This window comes from Notolepis coatsorum, assembly GCF_963971535.1.
Source record: "Notolepis coatsorum genome assembly, chromosome: 12".
Classification (NCBI taxonomy): Eukaryota; Metazoa; Chordata; class Actinopteri; order Aulopiformes; family Paralepididae; genus Notolepis; species Notolepis coatsorum.
Genome location: NC_140176.1, coordinates 126,985,489 through 127,012,441, shown reverse-complemented (window position 1 = coordinate 127,012,441; position 26,953 = coordinate 126,985,489). Strand labels below are relative to the sequence as shown.

Below are 26,953 nucleotides of genomic sequence, written 5' to 3'. Positions count from 1 at the left end.
CTCTTCAGTAAGTCTACTCTCATCCTAGCTTCTCTTCTTGTCTCTTCAGTAAGTCTACTCTCATCCTAGCTTCTCTTCTTGTCTCTTCAGTAAGTCTACTCTCATCCTAGCTTCTCTTGTCTCTTCAGTAAGTCTACTCTCATCCTAGCTTCTCTTGTCTCTTCAGTAAGTCTACTCTCATCCTAGCTTCCCCTCTTGTCTCTTCAGTAAGTCTACTCTCATCCTAGCTTCTCTTCTTGTCTCTTCAGTAAGTCTACTCTCATCCTAGCTTCTTTTGTCTCTTCAGTAAGTCTACTCTCATCCTAGCTTCTCTTCTTGTCTCTTCAGTAAGTCTACTCTCATCCTAGCTTCTCTTCTTGTCTCTTCAGTAAGTCTACTCTCATCCTAGCTTCTCTTGTCTCTTCAGTAAGTCTACTCTCATCCTAGCTTCTCTTCTTGTCTCTTCAGTAAGTCTACTCTCATCCTAGCTTCTCTTCTTGTCTCTTCAGTAAGTCTACTCTCATCCTAGCTTCTCTTCTTGTCTCTTCAGTAAGTCTACTCTCATCCTAGCTTCTCTTGTCTCTTCAGTAAGTCTACTCTCATCCTAGCTTCTCTTGTCTCTTCAGTAAGTCTACTCTCATCCTAGCTTCTCTTGTCTCTTCAGTAAGTCTACTCTCATCCTAGCTTCTCTTGTCTCTTCAGTAAGTCTACTCTCATCCTAGCTTCTCTTGTCTCTTCAGTAAGTCTACTCTCATCCTAGCTTCTCTTGTCTCTTCAGTAAGTCTACTCTCATCCTAGCTTCTCTTGTCTCTTCAGTAAGTCTACTCTCATCCTAGCTTCTCTTGTTTCTTCAGTAAGTCTACTCTCATCCTAGCTTCTCTTCTTGTCTCTTCAGTAAGTCTACTCATCCTAGCTTCTCTTCTTGTCTCTTCAGTAACTCTACTCTCATCCTAGCTTCTCTTCTTGTCTCTTCAGTAAGTCTACTCTCATCCTAGCTTCTCTTCTTGTCTCTTCAGTAAGTCTACTCTCATCCTAGCTTCTCTTGTCTCTTCAGTAAGTCTACTCTCATCCTAGCTTCTCTTGTCTCTTCAGTAAGTCTACTCTCATCCTAGCTTCTCTTCTTGTCTCTTCAGTAAGTCTACTCTCATCCTAGCTTCTCTTGTCTCTTCAGTAAGTCTACTCTCATCCTAGCTTCTCTTCTCTTGTCTCTTCAGTAAGTCTACTCTCATCCTAGCTTCTCTTCTCTTGTCTCTTCAGTAAGTCTACTCTCATCCTAGCTTCTCTTCTCTTGTCTCTTCAGTAAGTCTACTCTCATCCTAGCTTCTCTTCTCTTGTCTCTTCAGTAAGTCTACTCTCATCCTAGCTTCTCTTCTTGTCTCTTCAGTAAGTCTACTCTCATCCTAGCTTCTCCTCTTGTCTCTTCAGTAAGTCTACTCTCATCCTAGCTTCTCTTCTTGTCTCTTCAGTAAGTCTACTCTCATCCTAGCTTCTCTTCTTGTCTCTTCAGTAAGTCTACTCTCATCCTAGCTTCTCTTCTTGTCTCTTCAGTAAGTCTACTCTCATCCTAGCTTCTCTTCTTGTCTCTTCAGTAAGTCTACTCTCATCCTAGCTTCTCCTCTTGTCTCTTCAGTAAGTCTACTCTCATCCTAGCTTCTCTTCTTGTCTCTTCAGTAAGTCTACTCTCATCCTAGCTTCTCTTGTCTCTTCAGTAAGTCTACTCTCATCCTAGCTTCCCCTCTTGTCTCTTCAGTAAGTCTACTCTCATCCTAGCTTCTCTTGTCTCTTCAGTAAGTCTACTCTCATCCTAGCTTCTCTTCTTGTCTCTTCAGTAAGTCTACTCTCATCCTAGCTTCTTTTGTCTCTTCAGTAAGTCTACTCTCATCCTAGCTTCTCTTCTTGTCTCTTCAGTAAGTCTACTCTCATCCTAGCTTCTCTTGTCTCTTCAGTAAGTCTACTCTCATCCTAGCTTCTCTTGTCTCTTCAGTAAGTCTACTCTCATCCTAGCTTCTCTTCTTGTCTCTTCAGTAAGTCTACTCTCATCCTAGCTTCTCTTCTTGTCTCTTCAGTAAGTCTACTCTCATCCTAGCTTCTCTTGTCTCTTCAGTAAGTCTACTCTCATCCTAGCTTCTCTTGTCTCTTCAGTAAGTCTACTCTCATCCTAGCTTCTCTTGTCTCTTCAGTAAGTCTACTCTCATCCTAGCTTCTCTTGTCTCTTCAGTAAGTCTACTCTCATCCTAGCTTCTCTTGTCTCTTCAGTAAGTCTACTCTCATCCTAGCTTCTCTTGTCTCTTCAGTAAGTCTACTCTCATCCTAGCTTCTCTTGTTTCTTCAGTAAGTCTACTCTCATCCTAGCTTCTCTTCTTGTCTCTTCAGTAAGTCTACTCATCCTAGCTTCTCTTCTCTCTTCAGTAACTCTACTCTCATCCTAGCTTCTCGTCTTGTCTCTTCAGTAAGTCTACTCTCATCCTAGCTTCTCTTCTTGTCTCTTCAGTAAGTCTACTCTCATCCTAGCTTCTCTTGTCTCTTCAGTAAGTCTACTCTCATCCTAGCTTCTCTTCTTGTCTCTTTAGTAAGTCTACTCTCATCCTAGCTTCTCTTCTTGTCTCTTCAGTAAGTCTACTCTCATCCTAGCTTCTCTTGTCTCTTCAGTAAGTCTACTCTCATCCTAGCTTCTCTTCTTGTCTCTTCAGTAAGTCTACTCTCATCCTAGCTTCTCTTGTCTCTTCAGTAAGTCTACTCTCATCCTAGCTTCTCTTGTCTCTTCAGTAAGTCTACTCTCATCCTAGCTTCTCTTCTTGTCTCTTCAGTAAGTCTACTCTCATCCTAGCTTCTCTTATTGTCTCTTCAGTAAGTCTACTCTCATCCTAGCTTCTCTTGTCTCTTCAGTAAGTCTACTCTCATCCTAGCTTCTCTTCTTGTCTCTTCAGTAAGTCTACTCTCATCCTAGCTTCTCTTCTTGTCTCTTCAGTAAGTCTACTCTCATCCTAGCTTCTCTTCTTGTCTCTTCAGTAAGTCTACTCTCATCCTAGCTTCTCTTGTCTCTTCAGTAAGTCTACTCTCATCCTAGCTTCTCTTCTATTCTCTTCAGTAAGTCTACTCATCCTAGCTTCTCCTCTTGTCTCTTCAGTAAGTCTACTCTCATCCTAGCTTCTCTTGTCTCTTCAGTAAGTCTACTCTCATCCTAGCTTCTCTTCTTGTCTCTTCAGTAAGTCTACTCTCATCCTAGCTTCTCTTGTCTCTTCAGTAAGTCTACTCTCATCCTAGCTTCTCTTCTTGTCCCTTCAGTAAGTCTACTCTCATCCTAGCTTCTCTTCTTGTCCCTTCAGTAAGTCTACTCTCATCCTAGCTTCTCTTGTCTCTTCAGTAAGTCTACTCTCATCCTAGCTTCTCTTCTTGTCTCTTCAGTAGGTCTACTCTCATCCTAGCTTCTCTTGTTGTCTCTTCAGTAAGTCTACTCTCATCCTAGCTTCTCCTCTTGTCTCTTCAGTAAGTCTACTCTCATCCTAGCTTCTCTTGTCTCTTCAGTAAGTCTACTCTCATCCTAGCTTCTCTTCTTGTCTCTTCAGTAAGTCTACTCTCATCCTAGCTTCTCTTATTGTCTCTTCAGTAAGTCTACTCTCATCCTAGCTTCTCTTCTTGTCTCTTCAGTAAGTCTACTCTCATCCTAGCTTCTCTTCTCTCTTCAGTAACTCTACTCTCATCCTAGCTTCTCTTCTTGTCTCTTCAGTAAGTCTACTCTCATCCTAGCTTCTCTTGTCTCTTCAGTAAGTCTACTCTCATCCTAGCTTCTCGTCTCTTCAGTAAGTCTACTCTCATCCTAGCTTCTCTTCTTGTCTCTTCAGTAAGTCTACTCTCATCCTAGCTTCTCTTGTCTCTTCAGTAGGTCTACTCTCATCCTAGCTTCTCTTGCTTCTTGTACCCTTTATAGTCTGGTGGGTCTAAGCTTCTGTGATTGTGTTCACTTAGGTTTAGGTCTAAAAAATTAATTGCATCTTTATGAACTGCTTCTGGCAAAATAAATGAAAATTAACTGCCTCTTTATTTTTTTTTACTCTGACTATTTAGAAAACATTGATTCTGTAAACAAAAGTGTTGGACGTGAAGAGGACAAACTGAAGAAGAGGAACCGTGAGACGAGAAGAGTGGAAGAGGTTAAGGTTAGTGAGGAAGAGGCTAATGACAGTGAGGAAGGGGCTATGGTTATAGTGGAAGAGGCTATGGTTAGTGAGGAAGAGGCTAAGGACAGCGAGGAAGAGGCTAATGATAGTGAGGAAGAGGCTAATGATAGTGAGGAAGGGGCTATGGTTATAGTGGAAGAGGCTATGGTTAGTGAGGAAGAGGTTATGGTTACTAAGAAAGAGGTTAAGGTTAGTAAGAAAGAGGTTAAGGTTAGTAAGAAAGAGGTTAAGGTTAGTAAGAAAGAGGTTAAGGTTAGTAAGAAACAGGCTAAGGTTAGTAAGAAAGAGGTTAAGGTTAGTAAGAAAGAGGTTAAGGTTAGTAAGAAAGAGGTTAAGGTTAGTAAGAAAGAGGTTAAGGTTAGTAAGAAACAGGCTAAGGACAGTGAGGAAGAGGCTAAGGACAGTGAGGAAGAGGCTAAGGACAGTGAGGAAGAGGCTAAGGACAGTGAGGAAGAGGCTAAGGTTAGTGAGGAAGAGGCTAAGGACAGTGAGGAAGAGGCTAAGGACAGTGATGAAGAGGCTAAGGACAGTGAGGAAGAGGCTAAGGACAGTGAGGAAGAGGCTAAGGACAGTGAGGAAGAGGCTATGGTTAGTGAGGAAGAGGCTATGGTTAGTGAGGAAGAGGCTAAGGTTAGTGAGGAAGAGGCTAAGGACAGTGAGGAAGAGGCTAAGGACAGTGAGGAAGAGGCTAAGGACAGTGAGGAAGAGGCTAAGGACAGTGGAGACGGCACAGAAGAGGAAACTGCCCGGTCCAGGAAATGGAAGCAAACCAAAACCCTTCCGAAAGAAGACTCTGACGACGTTAAAGACGGCTCTGACGGTAAAGACGGCGACTCCGATGACTCCGATGACGGCGACGAGAACCTAAAGCGTAAAGTAAGGAAACCTGCCAGGAGTCGAGCGAAAAGAGGCGGGAAAAACACCAAGGACAAGATGTCCGCTTCGTCGCAGAAGGAGAGAGGAAATCAAGTAGATTCCGATGGCAAGGAAGAGGAGGCTGGCGAGCGTAATGGCAATGACTCTTCAGAGGAAGAAGGTGGGAAGGGATAATGATTGTGCATGCAATGTGTGGAACCCTTTGAGACTAAGAACTATACTAGTTTATTTTGAAATCTTTCGGCACGGCCCATGTAATTTGCAGATGTAACATTTGACAAAGACCCTTCAGTGAGAATGTGTGATACTGTTGAATGCCTACGGGTTGTCTCTATCTATCTCAAATCACTTACTCAAGATATAACCCTGTGGCAGCCCGATATCCCCCAGCGAGGTGCTAAACTCGCTAAGTTCTCGGGTCAATTACTATTCCTAATCACGCTTACTTCATAGTCACTAGTTAGTTATATCCAGTTGATATGAAATATAAACATAGAAGAGTTGTTAACCTCTTCTTTGTTTGTAATAAACCGAATGTATGTCTGGGAGAACTTTTTTGTCTATAATAATAGTAATTATATTATCACCATCACCACCACTATCATAATTTTTTAGCAAAGGCCTGTAATGCTAATCATTTGTAAGCCTGATGATATTACTACTCTTTTAATAAGTATTACTACTGCTAATAGTGTAATACTTGCGCAGTAACACTAATAATCATTTGCAAGCCCCATAACCTCTTCTCAGTTCGACAGGTACATCAATCCGTGGCCCGATCGTCATGCCCTGCAGTGGCTAGACTCTCAGTTTCCCACAAATCCAATGGAGCCCGTCGAACACAGAGATACCGGCTCCCGCAAACAACAAACAGTGCCATATATATATATATATTATATCCTTTATATAACTTTAGCTAAAAGCAGTAACCAGCAATTGATTCAATCTGCATGGCTTCCAGAATATAGCTATACCGAGTTACCTCAGATGAGAGCAGGGCGAGGCCAGCGTCGTGGCACATTGTGATAGAAAGCAGTCCACGAATTCAATAAGTATTTCAACAAAGTTGTTTTAATTAGAAAAAGTAAGTTACAAAGATTCTGTCTTGAACATTTCCAATCCAGTAAAAATAAGTATAAAACAAAACATCTCTCATAGCATAGCAAAAACTCTCTTTGTCGCTATCATTTAAAATATTTAGCTAAGAGCTTAGCATAGCTCTTCAAAATCTAGAGTATTCTTCCTAGGGAGGTTTACTAAAAAATTGCCAGGCTATGCCCCATACACCGCTCGACATTGCCTGGCTCTATAAAAACTCAATCTGACTTGACGAGACTGGAGCAGTCACTTATATACAGGTTCTGTATCATATCAAGACCTCTTACTATTGGTCTAAATACAGTGATGTCATAGTGATGTCATTCTACCAGCCAATCAACACATAACACATAAAAATGACCACTCCTCCCTTTTCCAGCCGTTACTGTAACTTGAGAAAGTAATAGATTTCTTATGGCTGTGGAAAGCCCCTAGAATTCCATCTGCCTCTGCACGGGTCCCGGCTTTCAATTGGAATAGCCTGTACGCCTATATACAGATATATACAGATATATATATATACATGTACAATACAGACATATACCATACACATACATGTGTAAAACATCATACAGAGGTTCTCCCTCTGCCTCAGGACTGCAAAGGATTAACCGTGCACATTCCCTTCTCGCAGGCCTTCAAGGTCGTGGAGGGAAGCACCCTTAATTATTATTTTTTTTTTTTTTTTCATTCTGTAGTATAGTTATAGTGTATATAGTTATACAGGTTATATAAGAATACAAAAAGACATCCGTCATATCAGAGGCCTACTTGTCCTGTTATCAAGCTTATAATACATACTTATATTTAATCCTTTATAATGCTTAAAGGGGAACTATTTTACTATTTCTTTCACTATTTGGGCACTTTTACACAATTCCTGTGAGTCTATGGAACACCTCTGTAATATATATATTTTTTTTTTATTCATTGTTTTGTATTTCTAATCAAGTCCTCAAAAACAGCATTTTTCTACCTCAAGATCTCGAGCCGTTTTGAGCCTGGGCTCCAACCACTGTGTGCAGCTCATCATGTACCTGATGCTACACAGCCACATTATCATGCAGCGGTGTCTCTCTGACATCACAAATCATCACATTTTCTAGGGATGCACCGAAAATTCGGCCACCGAAAGTTTTCGGCCAAAAATGGCCTTTCGGCTTTTGGCCGAAAGAGTTTTTTCACCGAAAATATATCACCGAAACAGAAGCAACCTAACGCGTGTTGTTGTGATGATGTCATCAAAACGCGGATTCATTACATGCGCGCTGTGAGCTCTTCAGTCCTGCGTGATACTCCTCTTGGGACTCGGGAGCAATGCATCTCCTCGGGAGTCGCGCTGTTTCTACAGTATGTAAATCCGCGCGCAACGAGTCCAATAAATGCGTCTTTAACATACTTTATCCTTATTTACTATATATATCACTGAGTGATCTAATATGCATATTATTCAGAGCGAGAGGGGGAGGGATTGTTTCTCTCACATTGACGCTGTCTACTGTGCCAAAGTCATCTGGGGACTAGAAAGGTGTGCTCAGTGTGCACAGATGTCCGCCTCTCTCTCTCTCTCTCTCTCTCTCTCTCTCTCTCTCTCTCTCTCTCTCTCTCTCTTTCTCTTTCTCTCTTTCTCTCTTTCTCTCTCTCCTCTCTCTCTCTCTGATTGATTGATTGATTGAAAACTTTATTAACAGATTGCAGAATGGGTACAATACAGTACAGCTCAATACACACAATTGTTAAGGGGATGCAGACCAGAGAAAGACTTTCGTCTTGTTTACATCAGGGTCCCCCATTTTCAATTCATCAGGACATATATGACATACACGACATACAGATAGACAGTACTGCTACATCTATACATTTATGACATACCAGATTTGCAAATACAGTACTGTTTGTGATACAAAAAGACCCATAATAGTGATTATTTATTATTTAAGTTAAGTTTAGCCATAATCATATATTTTTCCATAATCAGGTAGCTGAACAACATTGGTAAAAAAAATTCTATTCTATGAATCATTTTCGGCCTTTCGGCTTTCGGTTTTCGGCCAACTGTTTCCTATTTTCGGTATCGGTTTCGGCCAAGAATTTCCCATTCGGTGCATCCCTAACATTTTCAGATGACTCAGTTCAGTGAGGGTGAATATTGTGAGAGGAGAATTGGAAGAATGCGCCAATATGAGAATTAGAGACATGGATCATATTAATATAAGTTCACATAGCTAGGAAACAATGCTAAACACTCAAAAAGACCATTTATAAGATAGTTCCCCTTTAACATATTACATCATACAACTACAAGGGACACAAGTCAGAGAGAGAGAACAGGATGTCAAAATACAAAAAGGGTCACTTCGTGGCACTTCAACAGATACCTCACCCAGTAGTACTCTAGTAGTACTTTTTTTTTTTTTTTTTTTTTTATTATTGCAAAACAGAAATTATTAAAAGTCAGTACTCAACACATAATGCATAATGAAACTAACAGTCAAGGTGGTTAAAATTACATGCAAGTACAGAAACAAGACAAAAAAAAAAGTCTATAATAATATTTTACCGTATACAGTGTATATCCAGCGAAATTAACAATTGTACAAATGCTTATATATGACATACCCCTAATACCTATTTTCTAAAACCCTACACACATATGCTCCAGCTCGAACCCCCCCACTCTAGTAGTACTCTATAGGGCAGGGGTCGGCAACCTGCGGCCTCGAGGCCGCATGCGGCTCTTTAGCCAATCAGCTGCGGCTCCCAGGCCCATTTTTTTTTTTTTTTTTTTTTTCTTTCTTATTTTGGATATCAATGTCATACTGTGACACTGAAATGAAAAAATATTTCATCAACTAAGATATTTAGTCAACAAAAGGCTTACCTGTATGCCTGATATGTGGTGCGAAATTTGCGAACAATGAAAAATTAACTTTTTATTTGATAGATTTTCCACAAATAAGGGAAGGACTCTAATAGAGCTGCATAGTTCAGGGTTTTATTTCAAAGTAGGTCTACAGATGTCTGTGTTTTTTATCCTTTTCTGTGTTTTATTTCAAAGTAGGTCTACACATGGTATTCTTTTTTCAAAGTGGACTACTTTCTATTTTATAAATGTTCCACAAATAAGGGAGGACTCAAATATACCTGAATAGTTCAGGGTTTTATTTCAAAGTCGGTCTACAGACACCAGTGTTTTGTCTCCTCTTCTGTGTTTTATTAAAAAATAGGTCTACACAGCCAGTCTTTTTTCTCCTCTTCATAAGAGTTTGAGGTTTTCCTTTGTTATAACAGGTAAAAACAGCAATTAAAAAGTCAAAATTTTTCTTTTTGTTGCTTTATAATCCCATTAATGCAACAAACTGTGTGCTATAAGTATAAAGTATAATAAATCGCAAATTACTTTGGGTATGCAATTGTCAGGCGTTTTATGCTAAATGTGGGGTATGCTTGGGGATATATAAAATGTTATACACTCTTCATTTTAAGGGTAACTAGGTTGTGCGGCTCCCTGAGCATTTTATTTTGTGGGACGGGGGAAAAGTGGCTCTTTTGATAGTAAAGGTTGCTGACCCCTGCTATAGGGGAATCACCACCATATTATCACCCAGTAGGACTCTATAGGGGAATCACCACCATATTATCACCCAGTAGGACTCTATAGGGGAATCACCACCATATTATCACCACCCAGTAGGACTCTATAGGGGAATCACCACCATATTATCACCACCCAGTAGGACTCTATAGGGGAATCACCACCATATTATCACCCAGTAGGACTCTATAGGGGAATCACCACCATATTATCACCACCCAGTAGGACTCTATAGGGGAATCACCACCATATTATCACCCAGTAGGACTCTATAGAGGAATCACCACCATATTATCACCACCCAGTAGGACTCTATAGGGGAATCACCACCATATTATCACCCAGTAGGACTCTATAGGGGAATCACCACCATATTATCACCACCCAGTAGGACTCTATAGAGGAATCACCACCATATTATCACCACCCAGTAGGTCTCTATAGGGGAATCACCACCATATTATCACCACCCAGTAGGACTCTATAGGGGAATCACCACCATATTATCACCACCCAGTAGGACTCTATAGGGGAATCACCACCATATTATCACCACCCAGTAGGACTCTATAGAGGAATCACCACCATATTATCACCACCCAGTAGGACTCTATAGAGGAATCACCACCATATTATCACCACCCAGTAGGACTCTATAGAGGAATCACCACCATATTATCACCACCCAGTAGGACTCTATAGAGGAATCACCACCATATTATCACCACCCAGTAGGACTCTATAGGGGAATCACCACCATATTATCACCACCCAGTAGGACTCTATAGAGGAATCACCACCATATTATCACCACCCAGTAGGACTCTATAGGGGAATCACCACCATATTATCACCACCCAGTAGGACTCTATAGGGGAATCACCACCATATTATCACCACCCAGTAGGTCTCTATAGGGGAATCACCACCATATTATCACCACCCAGTAGGTCTCTATAGGGGAATCACCACCATATTATCACCACCCAGTAGGACTCTATAAGGGAATCACCACCATATTATCACCACCCAGTAGGACTCTATAGGGGAATCACCACCATATTATCACCACCCAGTAGGTCTCTATAGGGGGATCACCACCATATTATCACCCAGTAGGACTCTATAGAGGAATCACCACCATATTATCACCCAGTAGGACTCTATAGGGGAATCACCACCATATTATCACCACCCAGTAGGACTCTATAGGGGAATCACCACCATATTATCACCACCCAGTAGGTCTCTATAGGGGAATCACCACCATATTATCACCACCCAGTAGGACTCTATAGGGGAAGCACCACCATATTATCACCCAGTAGGTCTCTATAGAGGAATCACCACCATATTATCACCACCCAGTAGGACTCTATAGGGGAATCACCACCATATTATCACCCAGTAGGTCTCTATAGAGGAATCACCACCATATTATCACCACCCAGTAGGACTCTATAGAGGAATCACCACCATATTATCACCACCCAGTAGGACTCTATAGAGGAATCACCACCATATTATCACCCAGTAGGACTCTATAGGGGAATCACCACCATATTATCACCACCCAGTAGGACTCTATAGGGGAATCACCACCATATTATCACCCAGTAGGACTCTATAGGGGAATCACCACCATAGTATCACCACCCAGTAGGTCTCTATAGGGGAATCACCACCATATTATCACCCAGTAGGTCTCTATAGGGGAATCACCACCATATTATCACCCAGTAGGTCTCTATAGGGGAATCACCACCATATTATCACCACCCAGTAGGACTCTATAGAGGAATCACCACCATATTATCACCCAGTAGGACTCTATAGAGGAATCACCACCATATTATCACCACCCAGTAGGACTCTATAGGGGAATCACCACCATATTATCACCACCCAGTAGGACTCTATAGGGGAATCACCACCATATTATCACCACCCAGTAGGACTCTATAGAGGAATCACCACCATATTATCACCACCCAGTAGGACTCTATAGGGGAATCACCACCATATTATCACCACCCAGTAGGTCTCTATAGAGGAATCACCACCATATTATCACCACCCAGTAGGACTCTATAGGGGAATCACCACCATATTATCACCACCCAGTAGGACTCTATAGGGGAATCACCACCATATTATCACCACCCAGTAGGACTCTATAGAGGAATCACCACCATATTATCACCCAGTAGGACTCTATAGGGGAATCACCACCATATTATCACCACCCAGTAGGACTCTATAGGGGAATCACCACCATATTATCACCCAGTAGGACTCTATAGGGGAATCACCACCATATTATCACCACCCAGTAGGTCTCTATAGAGGAATCACCACCATATTATCACCACCCAGTAGGACTCTATAGGGGAATCACCACCATATTATCACCACCCAGTAGGACTCTATAGGGGAATCACCACCATATTATCACCACCCAGTAGGTCTCTATAGGGGAATCACCACCATATTATCACCACCCAGTAGGACTCTATAGGGGAATCACCACCATATTATCACCCAGTAGGACTCTATAGGGGAATCACCACCATATTATCACCACCCAGTAGGACTCTATAGGGGAATCACCACCATATTATCACCACCCAGTAGGACTCTATAGGGGAATCACCACCATATTATCACCCAGTAGGTCTCTATAGGGGAATCACCACCATATTATCACCCAGTAGGACTCTATAGGGGAATCACCACCATATTATCACCCAGTAGGACTCTATAGGGGAATCACCACCATATTATCACCACCCAGTAGGACTCTATAGGGGAATCACCACCATATTATCACCACCCAGTAGGACTCTATAGAGGAATCACCACCATATTATCACCACCCAGTAGGACTCTATAGGGGAATCACCACCATATTATCACCACCCAGTAGGTCTCTATAGGGGAATCACCACCATATTATCACCACCCAGTAGGACTCTATAGGGGAATCACCACCATATTATCACCACCCAGTAGGACTCTATAGGGGAATCACCACCATATTATCACCACCCAGTAGGACTCTATAGAGGAATCACCACCATATTATCACCACCCAGTAGGTCTCTATAGGGGAATCACCACCATATTATCACCACCCAGTAGGACTCTATAGGGGAATCACCACCATATTATCACCACCCAGTAGGACTCTATAGAGGAATCACCACCATATTATCACCACCCAGTAGGACTCTATAGGGGAATCACCACCATATTATCACCACCCAGTAGGTCTCTATAGGGGAATCACCACCATATTATCACCACCCAGTAGGACTCTATAGAGGAATCACCACCATATTATCACCACCCAGTAGGACTCTATAGAGGAATCACCACCATATTATCACCACCCAGTAGGACTCTATAGGGGAATCACCACCATATTATCACCACCCAGTAGGACTCTATAGGGGAATCACCACCATATTATCACCCAGTAGGACTCTATAGGGGAATCACCACCATATTATCACCACCCAGTAGGACTCTATAGAGGAATCACCACCATATTATCACCACCCAGTAGGACTCTATAGGGGAATCACCACCATATTATCACCCAGTAGGACTCTATAGGGGAATCACCACCATATTATCACCACCCAGTAGGACTCTATAGGGGAATCACCACCATATTATCACCCAGTAGGACTCTATAGGGGAATCACCACCATATTATCACCCAGTAGGACTCTATAGGGGAATCACCACCATATTATCACCACCCAGTAGGACTCTATAGGGGAATCACCACCATATTATCACCACCCAGTAGGACTCTATAGAGGAATCACCACCATATTATCACCACCCAGTAGGACTCTATAGGGGAATCACCACCATATTATCACCACCCAGTAGGACTCTATAGGGGAATCACCACCATATTATCACCACCCAGTAGGTCTCTATAGGGGAATCACCACCATATTATCACCACCCAGTAGGACTCTATAGGGGAATCACCACCATATTATCACCCAGTAGGACTCTATAGGGGAATCACCACCATATTATCACCACCCAGTAGGACTCTATAGGGGAATCACCACCATATTATCACCACCCAGTAGGACTCTATAGGGGAATCACCACCATATTATCACCACCCAGTAGGACTCTATAGGGGAATCACCACCATATTATCACCACCCAGTAGGACTCTATAGGGGAATCACCACCATATTATCACCACCCAGTAGGACTCTATAGAGGAATCACCACCATATTATCACCACCCAGTAGGACTCTATAGAGGAATCACCACCATATTATCACCACCCAGTAGGACTCTATAGAGGAATCACCACCATATTATCACCACCCAGTAGGACTCTATAGAGGAATCACCACCATATTATCACCACCCAGTAGGACTCTATAGGGGAATCACCACCATATTATCACCACCCAGTAGGACTCTATAGGGGAATCACCACCATATTATCACCACCCAGTAGGTCTCTATAGGGGAATCACCACCATATTATCACCACCCAGTAGGACTCTATAGAGGAATCACCACCATATTATCACCACCCAGTAGGTCTCTATAGGGGAATCACCACCATATTATCACCACCCAGTAGGACTCTATAGGGGAATCACCACCATATTATCACCACCCAGTAGGTCTCTATAGGGGAATCACCACCATATTATCACCACCCAGTAGGTCTCTATAGAGGAATCACCACCATATTATCACCCAGTAGGACTCTATAGGGGAATCACCACCATATTATCACCCAGTAGGACTCTATAGGGGAATCACCACCATATTATCACCACCCAGTAGGACTCTATAGGGGAATCACCACCATATTATCACCACCCAGTAGGTCTCTATAGGGGAATCACCACCATATTATCACCACCCAGTAGGTCTCTATAGGGGAATCACCACCATATTATCACCACCCAGTAGGACTCTATAGAGGAATCACCACCATATTATCACCACCCAGTAGGACTCTATAGGGGAATCACCACCATATTATCACCACCCAGTAGGACTCTATAGGGGAATCACCACCATATTATCACCACCCAGTAGGTCTCTATAGAGGAATCACCACCATATTATCACCACCCAGTAGGTCTCTATAGGGGAATCACCACCATATTATCACCACCCAGTAGGACTCTATAGGGGAATCACCACCATATTATCACCACCCAGTAGGTCTCTATAGGGGAATCACCACCATATTATCACCACCCAGTAGGACTCTATAGAGGAATCACCACCATATTATCACCACCCAGTAGGACTCTATAGAGGAATCACCACCATATTATCACCACCCAGTAGGACTCTATAGGGGAATCACCACCATATTATCACCCAGTAGGACTCTATAGGGGAATCACCACCATATTATCACCACCCAGTAGGACTCTATAGGGGAATCACCACCATATTATCACCACCCAGTAGGACTCTATAGAGGAATCACCACCATATTATCACCACCCAGTAGGACTCTATAGGGGAATCACCACCATATTATCACCACCCAGTAGGACTCTATAGGGGAATCACCACCATATTATCACCCAGTAGGTCTCTATAGGGGAATCACCACCATATTATCACCACCCAGTAGGTCTCTATAGGGGAATCACCACCATATTATCACCACCCAGTAGGACTCTATAGGGGAATCACCACCATATTATCACCACCCAGTAGGACTCTATAGGGGAATCACCACCATATTATCACCACCCAGTAGGACTCTATAGGGGAATCACCACCATATTATCACCACCCAGTAGGACTCTATAGGGGAATCACCACCATATTATCACCACCCAGTAGGACTCTATAGGGGAATCACCACCATATTATCACCACCCAGTAGGACTCTATAGAGGAATCACCACCATATTATCACCACCCAGTAGGACTCTATAGGGGAATCACCACCATATTATCACCACCCAGTAGGACTCTATAGGGGAATCACCACCATATTATCACCCAGTAGGACTCTATAGGGGAATCACCACCATATTATCACCCAGTAGGACTCTATAGGGGAATCACCACCATATTATCACCCAGTAGGACTCTATAGGGGAATCACCACCATATTATCACCACCCAGTAGGACTCTATAGGGGAATCACCACCATATTATCACCACCCAGTAGGACTCTATAGGGGAATCACCACCATATTATCACCCAGTAGGACTCTATAGAGGAATCACCACCATATTATCACCACCCAGTAGGTCTCTATAGGGGAATCACCACCATATTATCACCACCCAGTAGGTCTCTATAGGGGAATCACCACCATATTATCACCACCCAGTAGGTCTCTATAGGGGAATCACCACCATATTATCACCCAGTAGGACTCTATAGGGGAATCACCACCATATTATCACCACCCAGTAGGACTCTATAGGGGAATCACCACCATATTATCACCACCCAGTAGGTCTCTATAGGGGAATCACCACCATATTATCACCACCCAGTAGGACTCTATAGGGGAATCACCACCATATTATCACCACCCAGTAGGTCTCTATAGAGGAATCACCACCATATTATCACCACCCAGTAGGACTCTATAGGGGAATCACCACCATATTATCACCACCCAGTAGGACTCTATAGGGGAATCACCACCATATTATCACCACCCAGTAGGACTCTATAGGGGAATCACCACCATATTATCACCACCCAGTAGGTCTCTATAGGGGAATCACCACCATATTATCACCACCCAGTAGGTCTCTATAGGGGATCACCACCATATTATCACCACCCAGTAGGACTCTATAGAGGAATCACCACCATATTATCACCACCCAGTAGGTCTCTATAGGGGAATCACCACCATATTATCACCACCCAGTAGGACTCTATAGGGGAATCACCACCATATTATCACCACCCAGTAGGTCTCTATAGGGGAATCACCACCATATTATCACCACCCAGTAGGTCTCTATAGGGGAATCACCACCATATTATCACCACCCAGTAGGACTCTATAGGGGAATCACCACCATATTATCACCACTCAGTAGGACTCTATAGGGGAATCACCACCATATTATCACCACCCAGTAGGTCTCTATAGGGGAATCACCACCATATTATCACCACCCAGTAGGTCTCTATAGGGGAATCACCACCATATTATCACCACCCAGTAGGACTCTATAGGGGAATCACCACCATATTATCACCACCCAGTAGGACTCTATAGGGGAATCACCACCATATTATCACCACCCAGTAGGACTCTATAGAGGAATCACCACCATATTATCACCCAGTAGGACTCTATAGGGGGATCACCACCATATTATCACCACCCAGTAGGACTCTATAGGGGAATCACCACCATATTATCACCACCCAGTAGGACTCTATAGGGGAATCACCACCATATTATCACCACCCAGTAGGTCTCTATAGGGGAATCACCACCATATTATCACCACCCAGTAGGTCTCTATAGGGGAATCACCACCATATTATCACCCAGTAGGTCTCTATAGGGGAATCACCACCATATTATCACCCAGTAGGACTCTATAGGGGAATCACCACCATATTATCACCACCCAGTAGGACTCTATAGGGGAATCACCACCATATTATCACCCAGTAGGACTCTATAGGGGAATCACCACCATATTATCACCACCCAGTAGGACTCTATAGGGGAATCACCACCATATTATCACCACCCAGTAGGACTCTATAGGGGAATCACCACCATATTATCACCACCCAGTAGGACTCTATAGGGGAATCACCACCATATTATCACCACCCAGTAGGACTCTATAGAGGAATCACCACCATATTATCACCACCCAGTAGGACTCTATAGGGGAATCACCACCATATTATCACCACCCAGTAGGACTCTATAGGGGAATCACCACCATATTATCACCACCCAGTAGGACTCTATAGAGGAATCACCACCATATTATCACCACCCAGTAGGACTCTATAGGGGAATCACCACCATATTATCACCACCCAGTAGGACTCTATAGGGGAATCACCACCATATTATCACCACCCAGTAGGACTCTATAGAGGAATCACCACCATATTATCACCACCCAGTAGGACTCTATAGAGGAATCACCACCATATTATCACCACCCAGTAGGTCTCTATAGGGGAATCACCACCATATTATCACCACCCAGTAGGACTCTATAGGGGAATCACCACCATATTATCACCACCCAGTAGGACTCTATAGGGGAATCACCACCATATTATCACCACCCAGTAGGACTCTATAGGGGAATCACCACCATATTATCACCACCCAGTAGGTCTCTATAGGGGAATCACCACCATATTATCACCACCCAGTAGGACTCTATAGGGGAATCACCACCATATTATCACCACCCAGTAGGACTCTATAGGGGAATCACCACCATATTATCACCACCCAGTAGGACTCTATAGAGGAATCACCACCATATTATCACCACCCAGTAGGACTCTATAGAGGAATCACCACCATATTATCACCACCCAGTAGGACTCTATAGAGGAATCACCACCATATTATCACCACCCAGTAGGTCTCTATAGGGGAATCACCACCATATTATCACCACCCAGTAGGACTCTATAGGGGAATCACCACCATATTATCACCACCCAGTAGGACTCTATAGGGGAATCACCACCATATTATCACCACCCAGTAGGACTCTATAGGGGAATCACCACCATATTATCACCACCCAGTAGGTCTCTATAGGGGAATCACCACCATATTATCACCACCCAGTAGGACTCTATAGGGGAATCACCACCATATTATCACCCAGTAGGTCTCTATAGGGGAATCACCACCATATTATCACCACCCAGTAGGTCTCTATAGGGGAATCACCACCATATTATCACCACCCAGTAGGTCTCTATAGAGGAATCACCACCATATTATCACCACCCAGTAGGACTCTATAGGGGAATCACCACCATATTATCACCACCCAGTAGGACTCTATAGGGGAATCACCACCATATTATCACCCAGTAGGACTCTATAGGGGAATCACCACCATATTATCACCACCCAGTAGGACTCTATAGGGGAATCACCACCATATTATCACCACCCAGTAGGACTCTATAGGGGAATCACCACCATATTATCACCACCCAGTAGGTCTCTATAGGGGAATCACCACCATATTATCACCACCCAGTAGGACTCTATAGAGGAATCACCACCATATTATCACCACCCAGTAGGTCTCTATAGGGGAATCACCACCATATTATCACCCAGTAGGACTCTATAGGGGAATCACCACCATATTATCACCCAGTAGGACTCTATAGGGGAATCACCACCATATTATCACCACCCAGTAGGTCTCTATAGAGGAATCACCACCATATTATCACCACCCAGTAGGACTCTATAGAGGAATCACCACCATATTATCACCACCCAGTAGGACTCTATAGGGGAATCACCACCATATTATCACCACCCAGTAGGTCTCTATAGAGGAATCACCACCATATTATCACCACCCAGTAGGACTCTATAGGGGAATCACCACCATATTATCACCACCCAGTAGGTCTCTATAGAGGAATCACCACCATATTATCACCACCCAGTAGGACTCTATAGAGGAATCACCACCATATTATCACCACCCAGTAGGACTCTATAGGGGAATCACCACCATATTATCACCCAGTAGGACTCTATAGGGGAATCACCACCATATTATCACCACCCAGTAGGTCTCTATAGAGGAATCACCACCATATTATCACCACCCAGTAGGACTCTATAGGGGAATCACCACCATATTATCACCCAGTAGGACTCTATAGGGGAATCACCACCATATTATCACCACCCAGTAGGTCTCTATAGGGGAATCACCACCATATTATCACCACCCAGTAGGACTCTATAGGGGAATCACCACCATATTATCACCAGACTAGAGTCATGCTATTGAATATTGCGATACTGCGATATATGTAAGGGATAATGTATAGCTACGAGGTCATTGTCGCAAAATAATTGACGACACAGAGTTTAAAATACCGAGGCGCAGCGCCGAGGTGTTTTAAAACGTCAGTGAAGGTCAATTATTTTGCGACAATGATCGAGTATAGCTATACATTATCCCGCTTATTACATGGCTAACTTACTAACAATATACCTAATTCATTTTACACCATCGACAAGACGAGATCAAATGCAGACGCAGTTGTTCTGTGGCTCCGTCAGCCCAAATAAAGTGATTATTATTATCGGCAGCCGGCAGGTCTCTGGTCTGATTGCATGACTGAGTGCAGCTGTGCACATGCTGAGCAGCACTGATACAGTGTGTGTAGTGGGCTTGATTGCGAACAGCTGCGCACAGCGGTCATTATTGTCCCACAGCGGTCATTATTGTGTGATAACGGACCTCTGACGCGCGCTATTGACCAATCACAAGCAAGCATTTCGGCGAATGTGAAAACGCCATGTAATAATGCGTTTTATTAGCCTTTTTCAACTGTAAATTATGTCCCCAATGAATGGAAGATTTTCTAAATCTGCAATAGAGATATATATAAATAATAATAATACAAATATATGTCGTATCCAATACAAATATATATGTTTTATCCAATAAGATAACCTTTTTAGTCATCACTCCAATAATTTATTATTATTTTTTATTTAAACTTTGAATGTTCACAACCTAGCCCACAGTATTTCTGACACTGGGAATACATTCCCTGAGATTCATAGATGTCCCTAGAATCAGATACCAAGAACATGCAAATGGACCATATTAAAAAAAAGTCTGTAAATGTGTATTCTACATTCTTATGGAATGAATGAGATACAAAAAAATATATAAAAAAAAGAAATTATTATATTATTATTATTATTTTTTTGTAATTAATTTTGGGTTAATTTTCATAACGCGATAATTTGCTGTGTAATTAATTAATCTAATTAACGCGATAAACTGACAGCCCTAATATATATATATATTAAGGCTGTCAAAGTTAACACATTAACACATCCAGCGCCGGAAACGCTTTCCAGCGTTATTGCCCGCCATGCGTTGTCTGCCAAGATCGCTGTACAGCGTTTTTGAGATCAATATTTCTTTTTTTCGCCATGGCATTCATAATTCATCCAGCCAACCCCCGATGCCCTAGCTGGACCCTAGATGTGACTGCAACGGCTCAATACCGCCGCCTGGTGGATGGTCGGGCGAGTTACACTCTCGCAAAAACCGGAAGAAACTTTGAATGTTCACAACCTGCCTGGTGCTGGTCCTGAGACCTGGTGCTGGTCCTGAGACCTGGTGCTGGTCCACCTGAGACCTGGTGCTGGTCCTGAGACCATGTTATATAGCCTAGTACTATTCTTACTATATTAAACTTTTGATTCATCTTTTGTGGTGGCTCAACATAATTCACACACGGAACTATGTGTTGGGGATAAGGGTTCCGCACGGACCATATTGTTTGTTACATTGCTGTCAGCAAACTGGCTCAGAGTGTCAACAGAGTGTTGATGTTGAGTTGATGTTAGCTGCTAGCTGGCTCCCCTCAGAGTGTCAACAGAGTGTTGATGTTGAGTTGATGTTAGCTGCTAGCTGGCTCCCCTCAGAGTGTCAGAGTGTTGATGTTGAGTTGATGTTAGCTGCTAGCTGGCTCCCCTCAGAGTGTCAACAGAGTGTTGATGTTGAGTTGATGTTAGCTGCTAGCTGGCTCCCCTCAGAGTGTCAACAGAGTGTTGATGTTGAGTTGATGTTAGCTGCTAGCTGGCTCCCCTCAGAGTGTCAACAGAGTGTTGACGTTGAGTTGATGTTAGCTGCTAGCTGGCTCCCCTCAGAGTGTCAACAGAGTGTTGACGTTGAGTTGATGTTAGCTGCTAGCTGGCTCCCCTCAGAGTGTCAACAGAGTGTTGATGTTGAGTTGATGTTAGCTGCTAGCTGGCTCCCCTCAGAGTGTCAACAGAGTGTTGACGTTGAGTTGATGTTAGCTGCTAGCTGGCTCCCCTCAGAGTGTCAACAGAGTGTTGACGTTGAGTTGATGTTAGCTGCTAGCTGGCTCCCCTCAGAGTGTCAACAGAGTGTTGATGTTGAGTTGATGTTAGCTGCTAGCTGGCTCCCCTCAGAGTGTCAACAGAGTGTTGATGTTGAGTTGATGTTAGCTGCTAGCTGGCTCCCCTCAGAGTGTCAACAGAGTGTTGATGTTGAGTTGATGTTAGCTGCTAGCTGGCTCCCCTCAGAGTGTCAACAGAGTGTTGACGTTGAGTTGATGTTAGCTGTTAGCTGGCTCCCCTCAGAGTGTCAACAGAGTGTTGATGTTGAGTTGATGTTAGCTGCTAGCTGGCTCCCCTCAGAGTGTCAACAGAGTGTTGATGTTGAGTTGATGTTAGCTGCTAGCTGGCTCCCCTCAGAGTGTCAACAGAGTGTTGATGTTGAGTTGATGTTAGCTGCTAGCTGGCTCCCCTCAGAGTGTCAACAGAGTGTTGACGTTGAGTTGATGTTAGCTGCTAGCTGGCTCCCCTCAGAGTGTCAACAGAGTGTTGACGTTGAGTTGATGTTAGCTGCTAGCTGGCTCCCCTCAGAGTGTCAACAGAGTGTTGATGTTGAGTTGATGTTAGCTGCTAGCTGGCTCCCCTCAGAGTGTCAACAGAGTGTTGATGTTGATGTTAGCTGCTAGCTGGCTCCCCTCAGAGTGTCAACAGAGTGTTGATGTTGAGTTGATGTTAGCTGCTAGCTGGCTCCCCTCAGAGTGTCAACAGAGTGTTGATGTTGAGTTGATGTTAGCTGCTAGCTGGCTCCCCTCAGAGTGTCAACAGAGTGTTGATGTTGAGTTGATGTTAGCTGCTAGCTGGCTCCCCTCAGAGTGTCAACAGAGTGTTGACGTTGAGTTGATGTTAGCTGCTAGCTGGCTCCCCTCAGAGTGTCAACAGAGTGTTGACGTTGAGTTGATGTTAGCTGCTAGCTGGCTCCCCTCAGAGTGTCAACAGAGTGTTGATGTTGAGTTGATGTTAGCTGCTAGCTGGCTCCCCTCAGAGTGTCAACAGAGTGTTGACGTTGAGTTGATGTTAGCTGCTAGCTGGCTCCCCTCAGAGTGTCAACAGAGTGTTGACGTTGAGTTGATGTTAGCTGCTAGCTGGCTCCCCTCAGAGTGTCAACAGAGTGTTGATGTTGAGTTGATGTTAGCTGCTAGCTGGCTCCCCTCAGAGTGTCAACAGAGTGTTGATGTTGAGTTGATGTTAGCTGCTAGCTGGCTCCCCTCAGAGTGTCAACAGAGTGTTGATGTTGAGTTGATGTTAGCTGTTAGCTGGCTCCCCTCAGAGTGTCAACAGAGTGTTGACGTTGAGTTGATGTTAGCTGCTAGCTGGCTCCCCTCAGAGTGTCAACAGAGTGTTGATGTTGAGTTGATGTTAGCTGCTAGCTGGCTCCCCTCAGAGTGTCAACAGAGTGTTGATGTTGAGTTGATGTTAGCTGCTAGCTGGCTCCCCTCAGAGTGTCAACAGAGTGTTGACGTTGAGTTGATGTTAGCTGCTAGCTGGCTCCCCTCAGAGTGTCAACAGAGTGTTGACGTTGAGTTGATGTTAGCTGCTAGCTGGCTCCCCTCAGAGTGTCAACAGAGTGTTGATGTTGAGTTGATGTTAGCTGCTAGCTGGCTCCCCTCAGAGTGTCAACAGAGTGTTGATGTTGAGTTGATGTTAGCTGCTAGCTGGCTCCCCTCAGAGTGTCAACAGAGTGTTGATGTAGAGTTGATGTTAGCTGCTAGCTGGCTCCCCTCAGAGTGTCAACAGAGTGTTGATGTTGAGTTGATGTTAGCTGCTAGCTGGCTCCCCGAATCCACAACAGCCAGGCAGCCAACCGTACAAAATACAGTCTCAGCCAATCACATCGATTTGTACAGTTAGTTAGCTCCACTCCATTGTAACCTCGTTCCCAGTTTTGTCTCCTCCGTGAGCACAACAGCTAGCTAACGTTAGCCACAGCTGCAAAAACTAACGCCAATGATGTTATGAGCTATCAGTAGCTAGCCAGCTAGATAACGTTACACAACGCCTCGTGTATTAAACTAAAGTGAATAGTTTACTGGGCCATTGTTTAATGCTTCAGTGATGTTAAAAGAGGAGCTGCACGCTTGCTATCTCCGGTGCGAATGAGACTGGTCTGTGACAAGACGGGTCTGTGAGGGGGAGGGGCAACGAGGGCACTGCGTGCAGCGTGTGTGTGTGTGCGTCAACAAGAGGGGGGGGGGGGGGGGGGGGTCGCACCAGAACAATTATTTGCACTCACACGAATGCTCCCAATTATATTTTGAGGTCGCACAGATACAATTTCGGTCGCATATGCGACCAATTCGGTCGCAATTTCGAGCCCTGATCGTCATGACATCATCATGACATCGTTATGACATCATCATGACATCGTAACGACCTCTCCATCTTCCTTCTTCAGAAAGAGAAGTGAAGAAGGAGAAGACGGACTCTGACTCGTCGTCCGGCGGGGAGGAAGAAAGCCAGCGGAGCAAGAAGAAGACGGCCGTGAGAAAAGAGGACAAGGAACCTGTCTCTAAAGGACACAAGGTGAGATGTTGAAGTGACCTTCTGAGGGGGAAACTGAGTTTTGTGAAAGCTATTAGATTCAGATGTATCGTCATCATGCAGTATCAAGTACAGTACAACAAAAATAAGTTTGGCATCCAACTACAGTGCAAATGTAACAGTAAAGTGCAATAGTAATATATAATGTACAGGTGATTAAACTGAGTAAAATATATACATTAGTACTACTGAGCAGGGTTCGAAATTAACGAGGGCTTGGGGCAAAATGCCCTCGAAAATGGACCAAATGCCCTTGAAAATCGGTTAAGGGGCGCAAAAAAAGCTGCAGACAGTTTACTAATTATATATATATATATATGGAGACATTAACATTACGTTATCAAACATAGTATACAAACTAACTGCGCTCCAATATATGCCAATAACATTCAGTTTTGTGGTATATAATCCAGAGAAATAAGAAAAAAGAAAAAAAATCATACACAAGTAATTTGCTTGCAGGAAGCTAGAATCTGTTGGGTACATGGGTAGTGTAGTTTTTTGAAATTCCAACACTCATTGAGAGCTCTGGATGTCCTCTTCTCATAATGACTACAATCGTCCTTCAGGGACGACCGCTAATTCAAAATGCCGGATTTCCGCAAAGAAAACAACACATTTCAAAAACTAAAATCTCACTAATAACACTTTACCTATTGGTAAACAAATGTATGGCTGAAAATTACATTATGACTGCTGTTGTGACATGGTTAGGATGTTTACTCTTGAATACGTTTGAGAGGGAAAAAACTATAATTATGTCCGTCTAGAGAGAATGATTTATGACGTGATGTAATTTGCGGTCCGGTACCGGAAGAGGTTAACCCCTCCATACCGAGAAGCATAATATATCAGCGTCTCTGTCTGCAATGCATGTGACTAGAGCCACCGTCTGTGTGTGACTCTGCTTTGGTCCAATCACATTCCCCCACCCACAGTCTGCGAATCAGAGGCAGAGTAGGGCGGGTCATCGCGGCAAGCTTGGTTGTCTCAACGACCTGGGGCAGTGTAGTGTAAAGAATTGTGTCCTCTATCAACACAGATCAATCAAGTTCACTTTAAATGCATTCTGGTCTGCATCCCCTTAAAGATTGTGTGTATTGAGCCATACTGTATCTTGCGCTGCACGCGAAACAGCGGGATGTGAGGAGACAGTTTTTAAAAGTAAAACAGGCGGAAGTGGCCGTTTTTCCAAAGTAAAAAAATAAATAAAAGTGACACAAAATCTCAGCTGATTATCCATAAAAAACGCACGTTATTCAAAAAATACCACACCATTACTGTACCAATAACAGTCTAATAATCAACAAACTCATTACATTACAAAAGAATATAATAATAATATCATTGTAACGGAGAGATTCGAACACGTGATGCCGTGGTCAGCAGCCAGCCAGCCATGCACGCGAACTAGTTGAGCTAAAGGGACCGACAAAAAAACTCGACAGAAATGAATAATAGTCATTGCAACACGTGCGACTTGAACGCTTGTACTGTATTTGATCTGTCTTATGTCTGTAGTGTACAATGTGGAACGGTGATCACTTCCCCACTCTCTCCACCGATGTAACTCGACTCCCCCTACTGGTGGAATATCATTAACCTGGCAGTGCCGTTAATCAAGTGTTTGATTTATAAGAGCTGGATCTGTACAGCATTATTGTACATGCTATCATGCAGAGTTATATGGGTTATGTAGATGTATAAGTATATAGAGGGGTTATATGCAGGTATATTCAGACAAATATGGATGTATATATATTAGTGCTGTCAGGCGATTAAAAAAATTAATCTAATTAATTACAGGATTTGTAATTAATTAATCTAATTAATCGCATTTTAATCGCATAACCATTTTATGCCCGATATTCTATAATCATATTTCAAATTGCATGTGTCCGGATGGCAGAATTCAGTACTGTATCTACAAAACCTTCTGTTTAATCATCTTCCATCTATTAATTTGCTTAGATTTTTCAGGTCTGGTCAATTTGAGCATAGTGTTATTCACAGTCAAAGATAAAAACAATTGTATTGATATTCTCATTTGGTTCATTACAATTGACTCAAAATAAAAATGTCATTCAATCAATCACAGCGCAGATTGATTGAATGAAAATGTTATTAACAGATTGCAGAATGGGTACAGTACAGTACAGCTCAATACACACAATTGTTAAGGGGATGCAGACCAGAGAAAGACTTTCGTCTTGTTTACATCAGGGTCCCCCATTTTCAATTCATAATGAATTGTAAGTAGAGTGCAACTTGCACCGTGCAATCCATTCTTTGTGGATCTAGCCCACAGTATTTCTAACACTCTGGGAATACATTCCCTGAGATTCATAGATGTCCCTAGAATCAGATACCAAGAACATGCAAATGGACCATATTAAAAAAAAGTCTGTAAATGTGTATTCTACATTCTTATGGAATGAATGAGATACAAAAAAATATATAAAAAAAAGAAATTATTATATTATTATTATTATTTTTTTGTAATTAATTTTGGGTTAATTTTCATAACGCGATAATTTGCTGTGTAAT

At 43.0% G+C, this 26,953-nt stretch overlaps 1 protein-coding gene across 2 annotated transcripts in view; it reads left to right on the top strand.

Annotated features, from left to right (window-relative positions):
• LOC311238460 (uncharacterized protein) overlaps positions 1 to 26,953 on the top strand; it is a 157,415-nt gene that overhangs the window by 62,836 nt on the left and 67,626 nt on the right. For both annotated transcript variants that reach the window (XM_084326533.1, XM_084326532.1), the window contains exons 4-5: positions 4,045 to 5,193; positions 24,261 to 24,388. In XM_084326533.1, the coding sequence (XP_084182659.1) occupies positions 4,045 to 5,193; positions 24,261 to 24,388 (1,277 nt within the window). The remainder of the gene's footprint in view (positions 1 to 4,044; positions 5,194 to 24,260; positions 24,389 to 26,953) is intronic.